The sequence below is a fragment of the Rousettus aegyptiacus genome, unplaced genomic scaffold, assembly GCF_014176215.1.
Source record: "Rousettus aegyptiacus isolate mRouAeg1 unplaced genomic scaffold, mRouAeg1.p scaffold_m13_p_5, whole genome shotgun sequence".
NCBI classification, from domain to species: Eukaryota; Metazoa; Chordata; class Mammalia; order Chiroptera; family Pteropodidae; genus Rousettus; species Rousettus aegyptiacus.
The window spans coordinates 3,920,264-3,937,766 of record NW_023416308.1 but is presented as its reverse complement, the minus strand read 5'-3'; the positions used below and the strand labels follow the sequence as shown (position 1 = coordinate 3,937,766).

Here is a 17,503-nt window from a genome sequence, read left to right as displayed (position 1 = left end):
TTTCCAAAGCAGACAGACTCCATCCCATGGTGGTCAAGAGCAGTCTCTGGGGCCAAATGGCCCAGATACAAGTCCTGGCTACACCTTACTATAAGCTGTGTGACTTTTAAGAAAATTATTTAACTTCTCTGTGCCTCAGTGTCCTTGTCTGTAGAATGGGGACAATATTACCACCTTCCTCTTGGGGTTGTGGTAAGACTGAGTAAGTTAATACTTGTAAAGTGCTTAGGACAGTGCCTGGCACGAAGTAAGCACTGCGTGGGTGCTTCAACACACGTAAACAAAAACGTGACCAACACAGCGAGCTGGGGGCTGTAAGAAGCCAGTCTGTTCTCAGCACACTTTTCCCTCCTGACAATGAGATTTTAACCTCCCAGGAGATGGAAAGGAGGGAAATGCAAAGAAAGATCAGGTATCAAGAAAAAAAGATAACTAGGGTGCAAGTCCTTAACGCTTATTAAAAAGAACCACTGTTTCAATTCCCTTCCCCCAAGAGGCCGGGGAAGAAGGCAGTAACAGAGAGCTACGGTAAAATGACCATACAAAAAATGATCTAGAAAACCCAACAACTAGGAATATGAGAATGAGAGGACAATTGACTGCTTGTGGCAAACTGAAAAAATGTATTTCGAGGCATTAAACAAAGAACCTGAAATGTAGCTGTGGACAGCCGTGCAGTGTACACAGCTGTAGTTTCTGATCTTGATTTTGGTCATGTTAACCAAAGGAATGAGTCTTTACTTTTTACAAAAGATCTGATATAAAACTCCTGTGCCTACCCATCCTTCTAGTAGAGCTCATCGACAGTATCGAGACCAAAGTCAGGTTGAACCACTGGGTCAAGGGTTAGGCCAACTGCAAGGCACGTCGCCCGAGGGGTCCGCCATTCACATACACGAGTCTGCGTCATTAAATAGTGAAAACCATTACCCTAGTGTCTTCTAACTCCCTCTGGAGTTTGTCAGCTTTGGTCTTTTCAAAGAGCAGGCTCTGTTCAAGCTCCTTAATGCGGGCATGCTCCAGTTTGGTCTGCGTCTGTTAGTAAAAAGGAAGAGGAAGAGAACACAACAGTGCCACCATGACATGCCAGCACAAGAGGAGAGACAGCGGCATGCAGGCCGAGCCACCAGCACCTTCCGCCGAAGGATCGACAGAAAGGGTCATGGAGGGGGGCAGAGGATGGACGTGAGATGAGGAGGTCGGGGCGAGATGAGCACTACAACGGAAGGATGAGGTGGGCAGGGCACGTGAGCTAGTCTACTGAGAAAGGAAACGTGGAAAACGCGCGAGGCAGGATGAAAGTGTCAGGTGCATGCAGCCAGATCTAAGTTACATCGATAAGTGAAGTTTATCAGCACAAATTAGAATAGTTAATATTCCTCCAAACTACCATTTTCCCTCCTCCACAAACGGCTCTCTGACATCGCTGTGTATGTAACTGACTCAGTGACTTCAGAAAAGTAGGCTGACCCTCAACCATCACTATCACCTAAATGTGAAAAGGTAACACCGTAAATAAATGAGTGTTCGATAACTCCCTGGACCAGATCACTGCACTATGGCACAAAATTCGATGCGAACAAGGGTCAGGTCAAAACCTAATGAAGGGAATCTAGAAGCCGGACCTAATGAAATGACCCATGGCCTCTGCTGAGATGAGAGAGAAGGATCTGCGAGTCTTAGCAACATTCTCACATCTGACAGGCAGGGAGCCAGCTGGGAAAGCTCTAATTTCCTTTCAATAGTGGCTTTTTCAAAGGCTACTTGTCACCAGAGGAGGGAGGGGGGAGGGGGAATCAGATTTACAAAGAAAATTCTTTGTAATAATTATGCTTCACAGCCTCCACCCCTGAGGATCAGAGCAGGGAAAAGTTTGGCCAGAACTGGGCCATTTTGATCCTAAGATGAAGTAGGTCTTATCAGCTCAGAGGTAAGAAATGGTGACTCAACACAAAAGCATGAGTTTGAACTCCATGCAAGAGAAGCTGGTAAGAGCCTACCATGTTCCAAAACCTCTGAGGTTCCCCATCAGCACTCACTCAGATGGAATCTGATGGGGACCCAGGCGACCCCTTTCTCACAGGTTCAAGTGCAGCCCACTCACCTCTCATACCCAAGAGGGTTGGCAGGATCAAATGATGAAACCTACTGACGGAGCTGCTACCAGCAGCTTCTAGTTACTCGTACTAACTTAAATATTTGCAGTTCTAGCTGGTCATATCGCTCAGTCTGCACCATTACAGGTAATGAAAAAAACAACAACAAACTCTAAATAAAGCAACTGGAAACACTGCAGAGCTTAGTAGCAGGTGGAATGTTTTCTATTGTAAATGTCTTTCCTCATTCTGGTGGTACTCTGGGGATTTCGATGCATTCAAGAGGTCATTTTGCTCGTAAACCAGATATAAACCATCATGGAATATTTAAAAGGTGAACACAAACTTTTAAAAATATCTTCACCTGTTTCAATCCTTACACTCAACAAAAAAATATTGAAAACCTAATTGTCTGGAGAGTCCCCTTGGTCTGTGTGTGCCTCATACGAAGCTGTTCGATTTATGTGCTTTCACAAGAAAAGGATCCACTCCAGACCTACATAACAGGGGTCGCAGCCTCAAGAACTAAAATCCAAAGCTAACGAGTAAAACCAAAAGGCGGTCGAACCTTTCTCCTCTGGACACTGAGTTCAGTGTCCTGTGGGTGAAAGGTCGCTACTTCCAGGTAAAAAGCAAACACTCACTGAACGTGACCTCCTCCCCCTCTGAGACCAACCCGCTGGTGGGTGTGCACACAGACGAGGTGGGACTCTGCAGCCGCCTCTCAACAGCCGTCAGCGAGGGGACAGTGACCCACTTCCATGCCATGGGATGCGGTAAAAATGTGACACTGACCAGGACCACCCTGCTTTTAGAATCACCTCTTTCTGAGAATGAGACAGAGCGTCCCCAGAGGACAGCACTGGGACAGGGACTGAGGGGAAGCGAAGGCTCTGCGAGAAGCGCACAGAGAGGCAGGAGGGAGACCCCATGCAGACTGACAGGACGCGAGGGGGGCCTGCTTGGGAAGGCGAGGGGAGACCCAGATCACTGAAGTAGCTTCACAAAAAGGAAACCTTCAGAACGGAGGCTGTTTGTAAAGTTCAGTCTTGAGCTGTCTTAGCTACTGGGAGGCGGTGGCAAGAAACTTTGTTTTAATTTTGTTCTTTCAGTTGGCCTCACAGCCGGCAGGGTGCACCTAGAAGCCAGGCTTTCGAGACATTTTGGTAAAATTTGAATTGGATGTTTGATCTTACGCAGGGGGTAGAAGGGGGGAAAAAGCACCTATATGTCCAGTAACACTGCTGCCTGAAAAACCTCACTTTGAAAATGATCAATTTAAAACACACCGTGTCTTCACTGAAGAACGCTGGCCTCTAATTTCATTTCACAAACTAGGGAAAATACTGCAACAAAACAAGTTTGAATTTCTAGTCAGCTGCAATAACAAGCACTGGCCAGTAGTGGGCGCTCACACCAAAGGCAAGCGGTCTGGGATTCACACGTCCCTCTTACTCTCAAGGGAATAAAATTAGACAACGGGAAAACTTCCTCCAGAGTTTCTATAACTCCTTCATCTAATACGTTTTATACTTCAGTCGGCTATCACCTCTTTTGGAATAATTCTATTAAAATTAGGAGACATTACGAATTAAGTGAAGAAGGCCAGGCCCCCAGGCAAGTCTTTTTCTCCTTTCTGGCAAAATACTTCAAAAAGCAAACATAGGCCTATGTAGTTAACAAATGGATTTATAGAGCTTAGTCATTACATACAATTTCTTCGGGATACAAATGTAACTGCTTTGAAAGCCACATGCACAGAAATATTAAGGTCAATGTCTTGAGGTCAGATTATGCAGTTAGTATTTGAGTATTATCAATAAGCATTTTAATCTGTAATCAATCTGTTAACAAGGGAAATATCCACACAGTTAAGTGCCCTCTTACATTCTCAGGATCTTCAGAAATCTGGCTCTTTTGCTATCAGTAAAAAAATAAAAAATTAAACAACAAAAGAGATTCGACTAAAGTTTCAATATGTTAGGATTTCAAAATAACTTTGATTAATTTCAAGTTCATTCACTGGACTGACTATGCTTGCTCAGTGCTGATGCAAATATTTTAACTCACCCCTCCCCAAAACACCCTACCCTAGGCTATATTCCATATGAATTAGATGACGATGTGAAACTTCTAATGAGATTTTGGGGTGTTTTTAAATGAATGAGAATAAAACAAAAGTCAGCTAAAGGAATGTGACTGTATAGGAAATGGGTGAAAAAGATATCTATTAAATTATTAATAATCCACTAAATCCTGGGCCTTATTAAACTAGAACTCAGAAAACATTTTTCTTACTCTTTGTTGATTGTAAAGATACATTTATTTCCAAAGGAATTAGATTCTCCATTTGGACCAGGGCCCATGAAAGTTAAGTGTGGTGTGGTCAGCAGACTGCAACTGTAGTGGTAGCAAAAATGTGTCCTGACAACAGCACAGACAAGTATGATTTTTACTAAAAGTACAGATTAAAGGACCGGAAATCTGCAAAATTTGAAAAATTTAATAATTTACATTTGTCATATATCTAGCAGTGGTTTGGAAAGCAGTGTGATGTCTCATTTAAAAACTAGTATGAATAATTGCTAAGAGATGAGAAACTTGATGGTAAAGAGAAATCTCTATGAATTTAAAATATGCCATGGAAGTAAAGGAAGTTAAAATATAAATTGCTCGTTTTTCTTTTTCTCTGGTAATTACTTTTTGAAAAAAATCAACTTCTAGAGCATATATTTATTCCTTTTACAGGATTATAAAAGATTTATCCCGCTCAACTGAAAAGCAAAAAGCTTTGTTTTGGATTATTATGAAGAAAAAAATGTTCCTTTAAATGCCATTTCTGATCACTGGAGGAACATATACAGTCTTGCTTAGGACACACTGCCAGGTTTATGACTTCATTAACTCCAATTAAAGGTCTGAATTTTGAGGCATGAAAAAATAGTGAGAATTTTACTGGGCCATAGTCTCACAAGCTCCCTCGCCTTGGCTGGAAGCCACGCCCACAGCCTGGCCAGGGACGGGGCTTCTGCCCTTCCCTCTGCGGCCTGTCCTGACCACACGTATCAGCTGGCACAGTGATTTCATCCACGTTTCTGAACACTGGTACTCATAAAAGCTTGAGAGAGCTGGAGGGGTTTTACCTCAAGATCGCCTTTAGTAATTGATTCTTCCTCAACCCGGAACTGAAGGTCCTCGACCTTCCTGTGAGACAAAATCAAAACAAGGCACTAAGTAACTGGGAAATGCATCTGCCTCAAAAATACGCGTATACATATAGATGTAATATAGATAGATGGATATACTCAATACCCCGGTGAATTTAGCAGCTGATGGTAGAAAGAAAATAAATGCATCTTTAGGCCTCTGGTTTACAGACCTAAGAGCTCTTCTCTCTTTAAGAAACTCCGAAGTTTTATCTAACTAAGGACAGGTTCCAGAAGGCATTATGAGGTAAGAGCCGAGGTTTGAGAAGGCAAGTCTGAAATTTCTCCTTTCCAATAACGGAAATAAGAGAAAAAGGGCACAGAAAACAATCTCTCTCCACACTGCTACCCCATGTCAGCTGCGTCAGGCGAGGTGAGCGAACTGCCCATGCAGAGAGCCCTGGGCAACACGAGCACCTGTTTCCAGACTGGGACAATAAGGCTGTGAACACTTTGGGGGAGAAGCAATCAAGAATTCTACTTCTTGTCTTCTAAAATGCACATTTTTTCTCACATTTTAAAATCTGTAATATTGGGTGTGGGTTTCAATTGATGGCATCAAAAAGTCGATGAAATATGTCATTCTGAGGGTTTAGATAATCCGGCTAACATCCGCATTTGAATCTTTTCAAAACTGGGTGTAAAAGAAGAAAAGGGGGACAAAGTCATAACCTACATGCAAAAAAAAAAACAACCCTTCACACTCACCAGCATTTCTGACAAAATTAATAATAAAAAATTCTACTTAGTTAAACCGGAAACGAGCTAAAGGCCTCACGCCACTGCAGAGCGGGCAGGACGCCGCTCCTGCCCGCTGGTCGGCAGAGCCGGAGCGGTTTAAGCGCAGAAGCAAATGGCTCCAGCGCGTCGGCATTCGGCAGGGCCTAGAAGGATCTGTCACGCTCTCTCGTTCACCTGTAGCTGTATTTAGGACGTGAGGAAAACTCCCCACGCACAGTGCTCCTCCCTCCAGTGAGAAGGCGGACTCCTCGGTAAGAGACTATGGCACCTCCAGTGTGTCCCCTGACCACGGCACTGCTTCTGACTGTCCTGAGTGCGGTCACACTGGATTGCTGGTGAATTCAGCCATGGCCATCAGAAATGACAGAAGGTGGCATTAAATGCAACAGAGGACAAACATCCCATGACCAGAGATGTTCGAATGGTTTCCATGAAGACACTTTTTTCAGAGATCTTGTTTGTTCACAGACTCGAAAAACCTTTTTATAAGACCCAAACTTGCTTTCTCTGTCTCACACGCTTCAGCAGCTGACTTCGCCCTGACCTGGATAATGCTCTAATTGTTTCCCATGAGATTTTTCCTAAGAAGGTACTAAGTTTCTCAAGGACAGGGACCTTCTATCACCCACCAGACGTACTACGATTTCATTAGCCATGGAAGGTGTTTCATAAATACCAGGTAACTTGGACCAGATGCCCTCTCAGCAGGAAAGGCTGCAGGCGGAAGCAGGGTTTGAGTCAGTGAATCCACAACACTAAGGCTATCCTCAAGAGCGGGGGTCCCCACGCCCTGGCACCAGCTTGTGGCCTGTTAGGAACCAGGGTACATGGCAGGAGGCGAGCGGCAGGTGAGCGAAGCTTCATCTGTATTTGCAGCCACTCCCAAACACCAGCATCACCGCCTCAGCTCTGCCTCAGGTCATGAGGCATTAGATGCTCATAGGAGCACTGGTCCCTGGTGCCACAAAAGCTGGGGACTGCTGCTCAAGAGGATGTTTCACATGGCAGGCACTCAATAAATAGTCATTAGGTTCATCAGGCCCTGTTTAGGTGACTCCGACCTTCTCAAAAATAAACCCGCTCTGCACAGTCAGAAGACCTTGATTTCCGCGGCAGGCACGGGGTCACTCCTTTGGTTCTGAGGGCTGACGCCTCAAGGCTGTTAATGGAAAAGGCCGTTTACAGGGAAAAGGCCACGCCTGCACCTGACGGCTGAAGATCACCTTTTCTCCTCTTCGAGTTGGTTGAGAAGCTCCACCTTCTCCCTGTCGGCAGCTTCCACCATTGTTCGCAGCTGGTCCATCTTGGCCTCCAGTTCCAGGACGTGCTGGGGAAGGCAAGGCTGTGAGTACGTGGCCCTTGTCTGACCCGACAGCCCCAGGCATGCCTCTAGAGAGCTATGGCTAAGTGGTACCACCGAGGGCTGGCATCGCTCTAAAACCTTTTCACATTAAAATGTGTTCTATGATCTTTAATGGGTTATTCTCGACAGAATTCCTGGAAGCTACATGATAAAAACCACACCATTAAAGCAATAGAGGGCAGGGCATTGTTAAAACAACTCTCATCGTTTTGGAAGCTGAAGGTCATACAAAGGATAATCTACAAAACACAAACTGTAATCACGAGTGAGGTCCTAATAGACAAGCTCGCCAAACACAGACAGGCTTAAAGACCTGGATGTAAAGACCACAAGGCCAAGGTAGACTCGAGAAGAACAAAAGTCCATCTTTCTGATGATGCAAACTGGTATTCCAGATCACAGCTCTCAAACGAGCCCAGCAGAGACATTAATACTCATTCCGTCCCTCAAAGCGCCCCCAAGACTAGCTCCCCGTCTCCTACCACCAGGCGCGCGGTTCGGCCTCCTCCCTCAATTCACAGCCCGTCGCCACCTCCACAACGAGGTCGGCTCAGACCCCATCACCACCTGCGCAGCAAGGGCAGTGCCAGACTTCACCTGGTCGTGTCCATCCCGGGCCAGAGCTAGTTCCTGCTCTATTTCCCCCACGTGGCTCGTGGCCTTGGCCACCTCCGCCCTCTCTAGATCCCGTTCAGCCAGCAGCTGCTCAATGTGCTGCTGCTTCTCCTTCAGGGCCTCCTGCAGGGCAGTGGTGCCGGAGATCTTCCTGGCGTAACGGGAGGAGGTTTCGGTCAACTGCAAAGGAAAGTTAAAGAAGTGAAGGGCGATGAGGCCATGAGGGATGGCAGGAGGGAGCGAGGCAAAGCAAAAGCAAGAGCAAAAGCCCTGCCCCCGCGCCCAGGCCCACCAGCCGGCAGGAAAGGCTTTTCATCAAGGAAACAGGGCCGCAAGAGCCTCCTGAATGTAAATTTCACAAAGAACACATCAATGTAAGAGGTCATGGAACAATCAGGACGGTGTTTAGGAGAATTGGTGGCTCAAATCACAGGTACCCTGAGGTCAGTTGACAAGACTTTGCAGGAATCTAGAAAATCCCACAGAAGCCATTTAACAAGTTTCTCTCAACTCCATTCCAGCCCCAGCTTCATTAACAGTTATCTTCTGGTTTTGACGTTTTGGCCAATCTTTTGATCTTCTGACTTGAGGCTGAGACCTTTCAAACTTCTAAAGCTTCGAAATACCATTAAGTAACCAAGAGGTCACCTTTGGAGTCACGAACTTTCATTCAATTGATTAAACTGAATCTTTGTCGGGATTTTCTTCATCTTTCTTTCAAGATGAAAGGTAGGGGCGATCTCAGGAATCCAGCCTTGAGGACCTGAGTCCCCAGCTCCAGAGAGATTTATAAAGATTCGGAAGAAAACTGCATCTGCCTTCGGAAGTGTGTGGGAGTGAGCGAGCGACTGTGCATGTGTCTGGGAAGGTGCGCACGTAAGTGAAAAAGAAGAAAAAGGACATGAGACAAAAAAGGAGGAAAAGAAATTCACAGAGAAAGAGAAGTAGTGGAAGGCAGGCGGGAGGGAAGCGGGAGGGCTAGAGGTCAAGGAGAGAGACTGGCGGGCGGAGGGGTGGGGGAAGGATGAGTTTCAATTCTGCCATCTGTTGCCCTCTGCCGTCTCACACCCCGATTCCTCCATCCTGAGGAATCAGTCACGTAGACACACAGAGAACATGCTAACGGGCAACTGGGCAGGCTGAATAAATGTCTTCCAGGCTAAGCTCCAGAGGCTGCCGCTCAAGAAAAGGCCTCATCCCCTGACAAGCATTTGTCCAAGGCCATTTCCTCAGCGATTGCTGGCTCTGGGTCAAGGCGGCCTTGACTGCATCCTCTGCAATCAGAGCCACATTTGTCGCTTGAATGCTTGTTTCTTCATCAGTCCATCTAAGCTCCAGTCTAGGATGCTGACTGTGGGTGAGGGTCTGTCACTGATTAATAGTTAGGCGATCTGATAACTACGAAGGTAAAGGAATCCAATCAAACCCAAATTGTCCTTGCGGTTTCTATTTAGTAAAATTTCTTGAGTTACTTAAACATATTGGGGAGGTGGAGACTGACTTCCTGTTGCTTCATTTCCCATCTGGGAATGAAGCCTTCCAATTTCATTACATGGACGGTTAAATTATACTTTGTCATAATAACATTTCTTCCTGAATACGCTAAATCGGAAGTTCCCAAACCCTGTGCAGAGGTGCCCCAGGGCGCACTCACAGGCCACCTTGCAATATTTTTAAATTTCAAGGGACACACAGTGACACCTGTTGGACGCCATGTAAACTACCAACCTGAGGCAGGCTAGTTTTAACAGGCTTTGGCCAGAAGTAAATGATTCAGATTTATTCAAGGGTCTCAGGGTTTGCAACCTAAGAAACACACTGAGGCAATACTCAGAGTGTTCTGAAGAAGAAAGAAAAGCCGAGAGTTTTTATAGCAACAAGCACATTCTTGAGAAGAACCCTGGACTGGTCCGAGATAATGATCCTCCGGGTAGCTGGTGGTCTGGGTAATGAACGTCAGGGGGTCGGGACGCGTGAACACTCCTTCCGTGTCCTTCAGGAGTTACTAGAGGGTTATCTACAGGTTCTACACATATATGTATGTCTCTCTCCAGGCGCATTACAAAGAGAACAGATACGCTTCCTCGAGCCTCGGCCTATGTGCCTTTAGTAATTCAGCAGCTTGACGACGGCAACTCATTTTACTCCTTCGCTCTTCAGTACCGTCGTGTCTCACCGAAGCTAGCCTGTGGCTACTGCCCCGACAACAAGCAGGTACTGTGCAAACCTCAGTGCAGCACAGGAAACGAAGGCGGCGGTTTTCCACGAGATTCCCCGGTGGGCAGAGGCCCACTGTAGCATACAACCTAACGGTGATTAGTTATGGTTGCTTAAGGACGAATGGAAAATATTAGTTTTCTTTTCATTTTTAGATATCGTTGTTTTTGAACAGCTACCTAAATTGTTAGGACACAGACACTCTGTTTTACTTAGTAAACAGGACCGTGGGCTACTTCCTTTGGCCTGGAAGCACGGTGAAAAAGTAACAGACACTCAGAGGTGCCGTGAACGCCCGGCCCTCGGTACTCAACACTTTCGGACCGTTCTGCATAGAAGAACCTTTGGACTTTTTTCTACATGTATCATTAGGATCACATTGCTGAGATATGTATGTCTCTAGGATATTACACTTTCAATTACTGTACGTTCTTGGCATATTCTTTTACGGTGATTTTTGATTTAGAAACAATAGCCACCCTAAAGATATTAAAAAATAAGCTCTTTTATATGGCAAGGAGACTCATTTCTCCTTGGTCGGTGTTCTTCACTGAACGAGGGGAGCCGAGAGGAATCAGACGTGGTCTGAGAAGGAGACAATGGGGAGCAGGGAGAGCTCGGCTATTTTCCAAAGAAATGGACACTTATAATTACAATATAATAAAATGACACTTTTGTGGAACTGTCCAGGGTTAGCGGAGCAGACCAGGACCAGCTGCCCCCGTTAGGTTGCGGGCCCACTTGGACAAGGCTTTGTCCGAATGGAGGGGTTTCTTCGCCTCCGTTTCATTGTTCTTGGCAAGCTTTTCATCAAGTCCATTTATAATTTTTCTGTTGAAGATACAGACTTCCTTTTCATATGCTAAGTAAGAGAGTCCAAGAAGGTTTTCATTTTCCCTGAACACAGAGGAGGAAAGGCCAGCTGGCTGAGAGGTGCGCGACCCCCACTTTCAGAAAAGATCCCTCCTCTTTCCCTTCCCTGCCCAACACCGACGGGAAAAAGGCACAATGAGATCGAGGGCCTTACTCTGGGATGCCACTTAATACTCGAACTCCTGTCTGTAGTTCACCACTGAAATGCAGAGATCCCAAATTCAGTCTCGAGTACAATCTTATGCTGCCAGTTCAAATTTTAAAAAGTATTTGTCTCACTTCGAGTAAATAAACCGAAGGGCAGGGGATAAAGCCAGAAAGTCATTGCTCAGACCCTAACAAAACACCACGTCAACAGAGCTAGACACTGCTGACTATTTTAATTCTGAGGACTCTTATTTTTACTGATTTCAATGAGAAAAGGGGAAAGAGAGGAAGAGGGGGTGGGAGGAGGAGGTGGAGAGAGGAGACAAAACAAAGCATAGCTCTTCCTAGCATCCTTTCAAGTTCCAGAAGTTCCCCTCTGCATCCTCTGGCCCCGGTCAGCAGCACCCCGCACATCAACTGCTTTCAGTGGGTTAGACCGCACCATCATATTAAAATTCTAAGAACGTGGCTTACTTAAGTTCCTGAAATTGTTTGAAGTCAAAGAGAAAGACACCTACGTCTTTGAGGAAGAGGATCTCCCCGATTTTCCTGTCATTCCTGTAACCAAAGTAATTTCAGAGAAAAGATATCATCCCACATGTTAGACTAAGCAGTGGTTACTACAGACAGATTTACCAAGAACTGCTACAGCTTAAAGCCTCACGGATCGGAAAGGGGCGGTTAAAAACTCTTTATTTTAAAACGTGTATTCTGCTAGGGTTTTATTTTGAGACCCCTGCAAAGACTTTTACCAGTTATGACTAACTTTCAGTGCAAGGGCAAGGGGCGACTTAGCAGTTCTTAAAGCAAAGCAAAGCAGGTGCACGGACGGTGAGCGTCACCAGGCCTGGGAGCAGAGACATGCAGTAAGAACAGGGGGCTTACTAATCCTGTGCGGCTGGGCTTGCTGCTCACGGACGAGGCCACCGAGCTCACGGAGCTGAGGGAGGAGGCGGACGGGCTACGCTTCAGGCTGGCGGGTGTGGTCGCCATCACTCGCCTCACGGCGGCAGCCTTGGCTTTGGCTGGCGTGGTGGAAGGGAAGCCAATCTTGGTCACTTTGTGGACAGGAGCGAATAAACCATATTTGGGTTGACATTGAAAATACCTTTAGAGAACAATAAGAACAGTAATAAAAAAAAACTTAATTGCAAGAAACAACTATAACCAAAAAGCTCTCTCTGTGACTGGTTTGCTGTGACTTCTACCGATAAGCTGGGGTGCCCGCCAGCATGTGGTGTTCACATGCGTGGAGGCTGAGAAGGAACCGCACTGATGCTTCAGCAAACACACTAATAAACAGCAACATGGTACACAGAGACAGAATCACTCCTCTGCCACTACGGTTCTGTGCAAAGGAAATGAACATTTGTATCATCTCATAAATGAACGGCAGAGGAGTTCAACAATATAGTGATCCCACTTGAGAAAACCTTGCCGGACTAAGGGAAAAAGAAACCAAACCAGGGCCTAACCCTGGTGGAGAGAGGTGAACCAGCAAGGCCAGTCGGCAGGTGGAGACTGAAGAGCGTGACTCCAGAGAACTGTACTGCTCTTCCGTCGAGAAGAAACGGCTTCTAGCCACTGCAGCACCGAGAGATTGTTACCTCTCTGAGGCTTTGTTATTGCATTCGGGAGATAAAGCCAAATGCTTAGTTAACATTTACGTAAATGTTGACTACGGCACTTTATACTACCACCACCACCGATGGATCATCTGCCACATACGGACCCAAGGCCCTCAACACACTCTGACAGAAGCGTGGCATTCCCTTTGCACTCATCTGCATTATTCCGCTCCCGCCAACCTCTGGGGGGTGAGGGTGAGGTTCCCCTCTTGGTGGAAGAGCGCTGCCTGTCGTCTGTCCTCTTGCCACAGGACAGAATTCTTGTCATCAGATGTGAAGGCACATTTCATGCCCTTTTCCCAACAGAGCAGCTTCTTTACCTTCGCCGCCCCCACCGCCGAAGCCCAGAAACCCGCTTGGCCATTGACTGCTATGAAAGGAAATGAGGCCAAAAGGATGACACAATATTTCCTTTGTATTTTGAAAAATAAACTGAAAATACCATATATGATATTATGAAGGTGGATACACATTTTACATTTGTCTAAACCCACAGAATGTATGCCACCAAAAGTGAGCGCTAGCATAAACTAAGGACTTTGGCTGAGTAGGATGTGTCAGCGTAAGGTCGCCCGTTTTAACAAATGTACCAGTGGGTGCAAAATGCGGATATTGGGGAGGCTGGGCATGCACGGGGGGCGGGGGGCAGGAGGCATATGGGACATCTCTGTACCTTCCTCTCAATTTTGCTGTGAACCTAAACCTGTTCGAGAAAAAAAAAAAAAAAGGTCTTGAAAATAAACAAACAGGATGCCTGTTCAGAATCTACTCAGGGACACCGTACATGTTACCACAAGCCACAGTCAACGAACAGCCCCAGTCCTAGGGAACAGAAGCAGCCCCCGAGCCTCAGGAGCGCAGGCGCAGCCGCGCTAGGTGCGCCTTTCCCTTTGGTTGGACACAGCTGGCGAGACCCACGCGAGCGCCTTGCTGGGCCGGCAGAAACAGGAGGCTGCACAGTCTCAAACCTGCCTTGTCCCGGCGACGGCCCCGTCATTCTTCCCGAGGGGCTCATCGAGCTCCACGCCACACCACTCCCCCTTGGCAAAGTCCGTCTCCCCAAGGAACCGGACCACGCCGGCCTTGGTGCCACCGACCTGGAAGAAGAGAACGCTCAAATGAACACATGGACATCACTCCACAGCCTGAGCCTTTGCGCTTCCGACCAGCGATCAAGGACTGCGCCCCATCATTCCCGTCCGCAGCTCTCTACCTTCCCTTCAGCTCTCTATGGTCTTCCCCAAAGACTGGCCAAGTTAACCCGGGTGACTTTATGTTACCAGTGATTCGATATCTGACATATCTCCATAATGAAATAGCTTGTGTAATATTAGTCATTAAGGGAGCTGTCCACGAAAATAATTATTTCCTTTAGGAAAATATTTTATTACTCCAGAAGGATTTTCTTGCTTCAAAAATAAAACCCCTACATCATTAAAGGAAATGAAAGTTTATCTATAATTCACGGTAACAATGGCGTGTTTGTTTCTTCCTACTTCCTTTGTATCCTAATCCATGGAAAGCAATCACACACACACACTACGAACAAACATTCACACGTCCAGACATGTGTGCTTTCGGCCTGTGTTACGTGAAAATGTAAATTCTTAAAAATATTAATATTTTCCACTGTAAGGCTACTTCTTTACAATTATTAAAACTACTATATATATATATATATTTTTTAATGCCTACAGCACCTGGTTTTTCTAGGTGGTCTCCCTTTCAAGTACTAACCAGGCCCGACCCCGCTTAGCTTCCCAGATCAGATGGGATCGGGCCTGTTCAGGATGGCGTGGCCATGGACAAAACTACTATTCTTAACATTTTATTTTACGTGAACTGTCCAAAGCTCTGAGTCTTTTTAAGTGTTTGACTTCGTCCCGGCTGTCATTTGAGATAATATGTGAACATCACTTCCCAAATTATCCCACCATCACTTATGAATTTTCCTTCCCTCGCTGCTCCTTTTCTGTTTCAAATCCCCGTCTGATCACACCTCCTCCCACTCAGACCGCAAACGTGTCCGAGTCGTCCCCCGGGTTCGGCGCGCGGCTGCCACGCGCTCCATTACTGCTGCGTTACAGCCTGCGTCATACTTGCGAGTCAGATTAATATTCTTCAGAATTATTCTTTGACCTTCTTACTTTTTTTCTGAGATTCTTTCCACTTCATTCCACCAATTTTAAGAGGTGGATCACTGCAGGAAATGAAGACTACTACAAGCAACAAATAAATGTCATGCTTGTGCTCTCAACACCCAGAGGCGGTCACCGCTGACACCGTGGGCCGCTTTCCCTGCCATGCGATGGCACCTGTTTAGTACGATGTGTGCGCTTTTCTCATTTTCATTTGGGATATTCACCTTTTTCTTATTGATTTAAAAAATGAAAACTCTCTATATAAATTAGTTAATATAAGTTATTTTTTTAATTAATTAATTTAAATTCAATACATTCTTATAGTTTGAACATTTCGAATACCAGTATGTTCGGAGGGAAGAGTCTCCCGTACCAGATTCTCGTCCCGTCTCTGCCCTGCCCGCCGTCACAGGTAACCAGTAAAGCGGCAGACTTACAGGGTAACCTTCCTCCCAGCATGTCTTTATGCACATAAAAGCAAATGCTAATATTTTTTTCCTTCCTCCTCTTTTCACACAAAGCCAGTGTACTTACTACACACTCTGTTCTGCACCTTGCTTTGCTCCCCAACAAAACATCGAGAACTTCCCTCTCTGTGTTTACAACTGCACGTCATCCCGCTGTATGGATGTGCTGCGGCTTATGAAATCGGCCCCGACTGAAAGACGTTCATCTTGCGAGAAACATTCTTCTTAAGTAAGTTTGTTTACTTAACACATTTAAAAATCATTTTGCCTAATTCTTTAAAAAAGTCTAATGAGATTTTTCAAAAAGTGGATTACTCCTTGGGAAGGAAACTTATTTTATTGATCTTTACCAGGAACCAGCTTTTAAGTTTTTCTCTTTTGTTTTTGATGTTATTTTATTTAATTCACTTTTTATCTTTACTATTTCCTTTTCCTACTTCCTTTTGGTTTATTGTTCTTTCCTTCCTGATTTCTTAAGACCAATACTAAGTTTATTTTTGTCTTGCTTTTTAATAGTAAAAACATGTGTTTCTGCTTTTTCTTCGAACACAGCTTTTTTACGAGTTTGGGATGACACATATTTTTTCCCAGCTCTGTTTAACCTTTAGTTGAAGATGGAAAATGTTAAAGCCTCAAAGGTATATACTTTTTCTCTGAAAGAGAAACTTTTTGTAAAACTGATTTAAAGGACCAAAGGAGTTATAGTTTAACATCCTGAAAGCAGAGAGGGCATGTGAAGGGTGACGGAGCGTGGGCAGGTCCAGGACATCTCAGAAATGTTCTGGTGTTATGACAGGTGTCGCCAGGAAAGACGGGAGTTGGAGGCTGGAGTAAACCCCACGTGGGAACTCCGCGGTGTCCGGCACTGCGACCCGCAGTGCCTGGCGGAGCAGAGCAGGCACTCAACAAAGATCTGTTGAATAGATTAAAGGTGACCTTCTCCATTGGGACCTACATAGAAAAGGCCACTTTGGCATGTGAACCAACTAAAGGAAAAAGATATCCCATGGCGGAGGTTGTATCTGACGTCCCAGAAGCAAGCCAAGAAAGAATATGCTAGCATGAGCTCTAAAGCCAGGCAAATATGCAGCTCTATTAACTAGTCAAGTTGCTTAATTTCTAAATGTTTCCTTGTAAGTAAAATGGGGATAATTATAGGACTGTTGTGAGAATTAAGTAAAATAATCCACATCAAATTGCTTAGCAGTAGGAGTCCAATGTACGTTAGCAGCCAGTCTGCCCACACTAATGAGAGTCCTAGCTCTAGACTTGGCACATTTGACTTTTTGACATTCCTGTTGGAATTCGTGGAATCTACAAATAGTCACCTCTCTAAAACTGGCCTCGGTTTTCTCCGCCCTCCTACACCTTAGCACTCAGAGCAACGTTCGAACCAACATCACGTGAGCAGGAGGACACAGCACATTAGCTGAAGATGATGCAATCTCCTCAGATAAGCTGTTGGATTCTTTGAGGGTGAGTCTAAACTACTGTCATGACAATTGTTTTTCCAAGAGGCGTCTAACAGGCTGTGGTCAGTAAAATCTCCAAGCAAACCAGAGGCTTCATTTAGATCAGAAGTTTTATAAAAAATTAGTACAAATAACAGATTAGAAACTATTTCCCTAAATGCAGGTAATATAATATACATTTACCCTGAAAAAAAAAAAAAATGATGCCACTGTTTGTTTGAAATGAATGATTACTAGAGTTCCTAGAATGGGCAGTTTTCTTACACATTTTCCTCTCACCAAACTTGGAATTCTTGATTCATTTAACAGACAATATGCTTTCCTTTTCCCTGCAAAAGATCATCAGTGATCATTCAAAATATCTTCAAGAGACAGAAAGTTACACAAAGTCCTAAAATCACTCACTTTCCTACTTAAATATTCTACAGTCAAAATTGTTTCTAAGCATTTAACCATGATTTTTTAAAAGTTAGATTTTACTTCTCATGTGATCCAGAGAATACTAATTTGCGCATTTACATTGAATATAAGCCACAA

At 45.1% G+C, this 17,503-nt stretch overlaps 1 protein-coding gene and 1 pseudogene across 20 annotated transcripts in view; both read right to left on the bottom strand.

Annotated features, from left to right (window-relative positions):
- CLIP1 (CAP-Gly domain containing linker protein 1) overlaps nucleotides 1-17,503 on the bottom strand; it is a 106,408-nt gene that overhangs the window by 46,864 nt on the left and 42,041 nt on the right. For 10 of the 20 annotated variants that reach the window (XM_016153793.2, XM_036221785.1, XM_036221789.1 and 7 more), the window contains exons 4-10: nucleotides 13,859-13,983; nucleotides 12,144-12,366; nucleotides 8,004-8,201; nucleotides 7,267-7,370; nucleotides 5,240-5,300; nucleotides 3,984-4,016; nucleotides 931-1,035 (exon numbers count right to left, since the gene is read on the bottom strand). In XM_016153793.2, coding sequence (XP_016009279.2) covers nucleotides 931-1,035; nucleotides 3,984-4,016; nucleotides 5,240-5,300; nucleotides 7,267-7,370; nucleotides 8,004-8,201; nucleotides 12,144-12,366; nucleotides 13,859-13,983 — 849 coding nt within the window. The remainder of the gene's footprint in view (nucleotides 1-930; nucleotides 1,036-3,983; nucleotides 4,017-5,239; nucleotides 5,301-7,266; nucleotides 7,371-8,003; nucleotides 8,202-12,143; nucleotides 12,367-13,858; nucleotides 13,984-17,503) is intronic. The other 10 variants (XM_036221786.1, XM_036221791.1, XM_036221794.1 and 7 more) reach the window with 3 other exon arrangements.
- LOC118603705 lies at nucleotides 14,575-14,693 on the bottom strand (annotated as a pseudogene).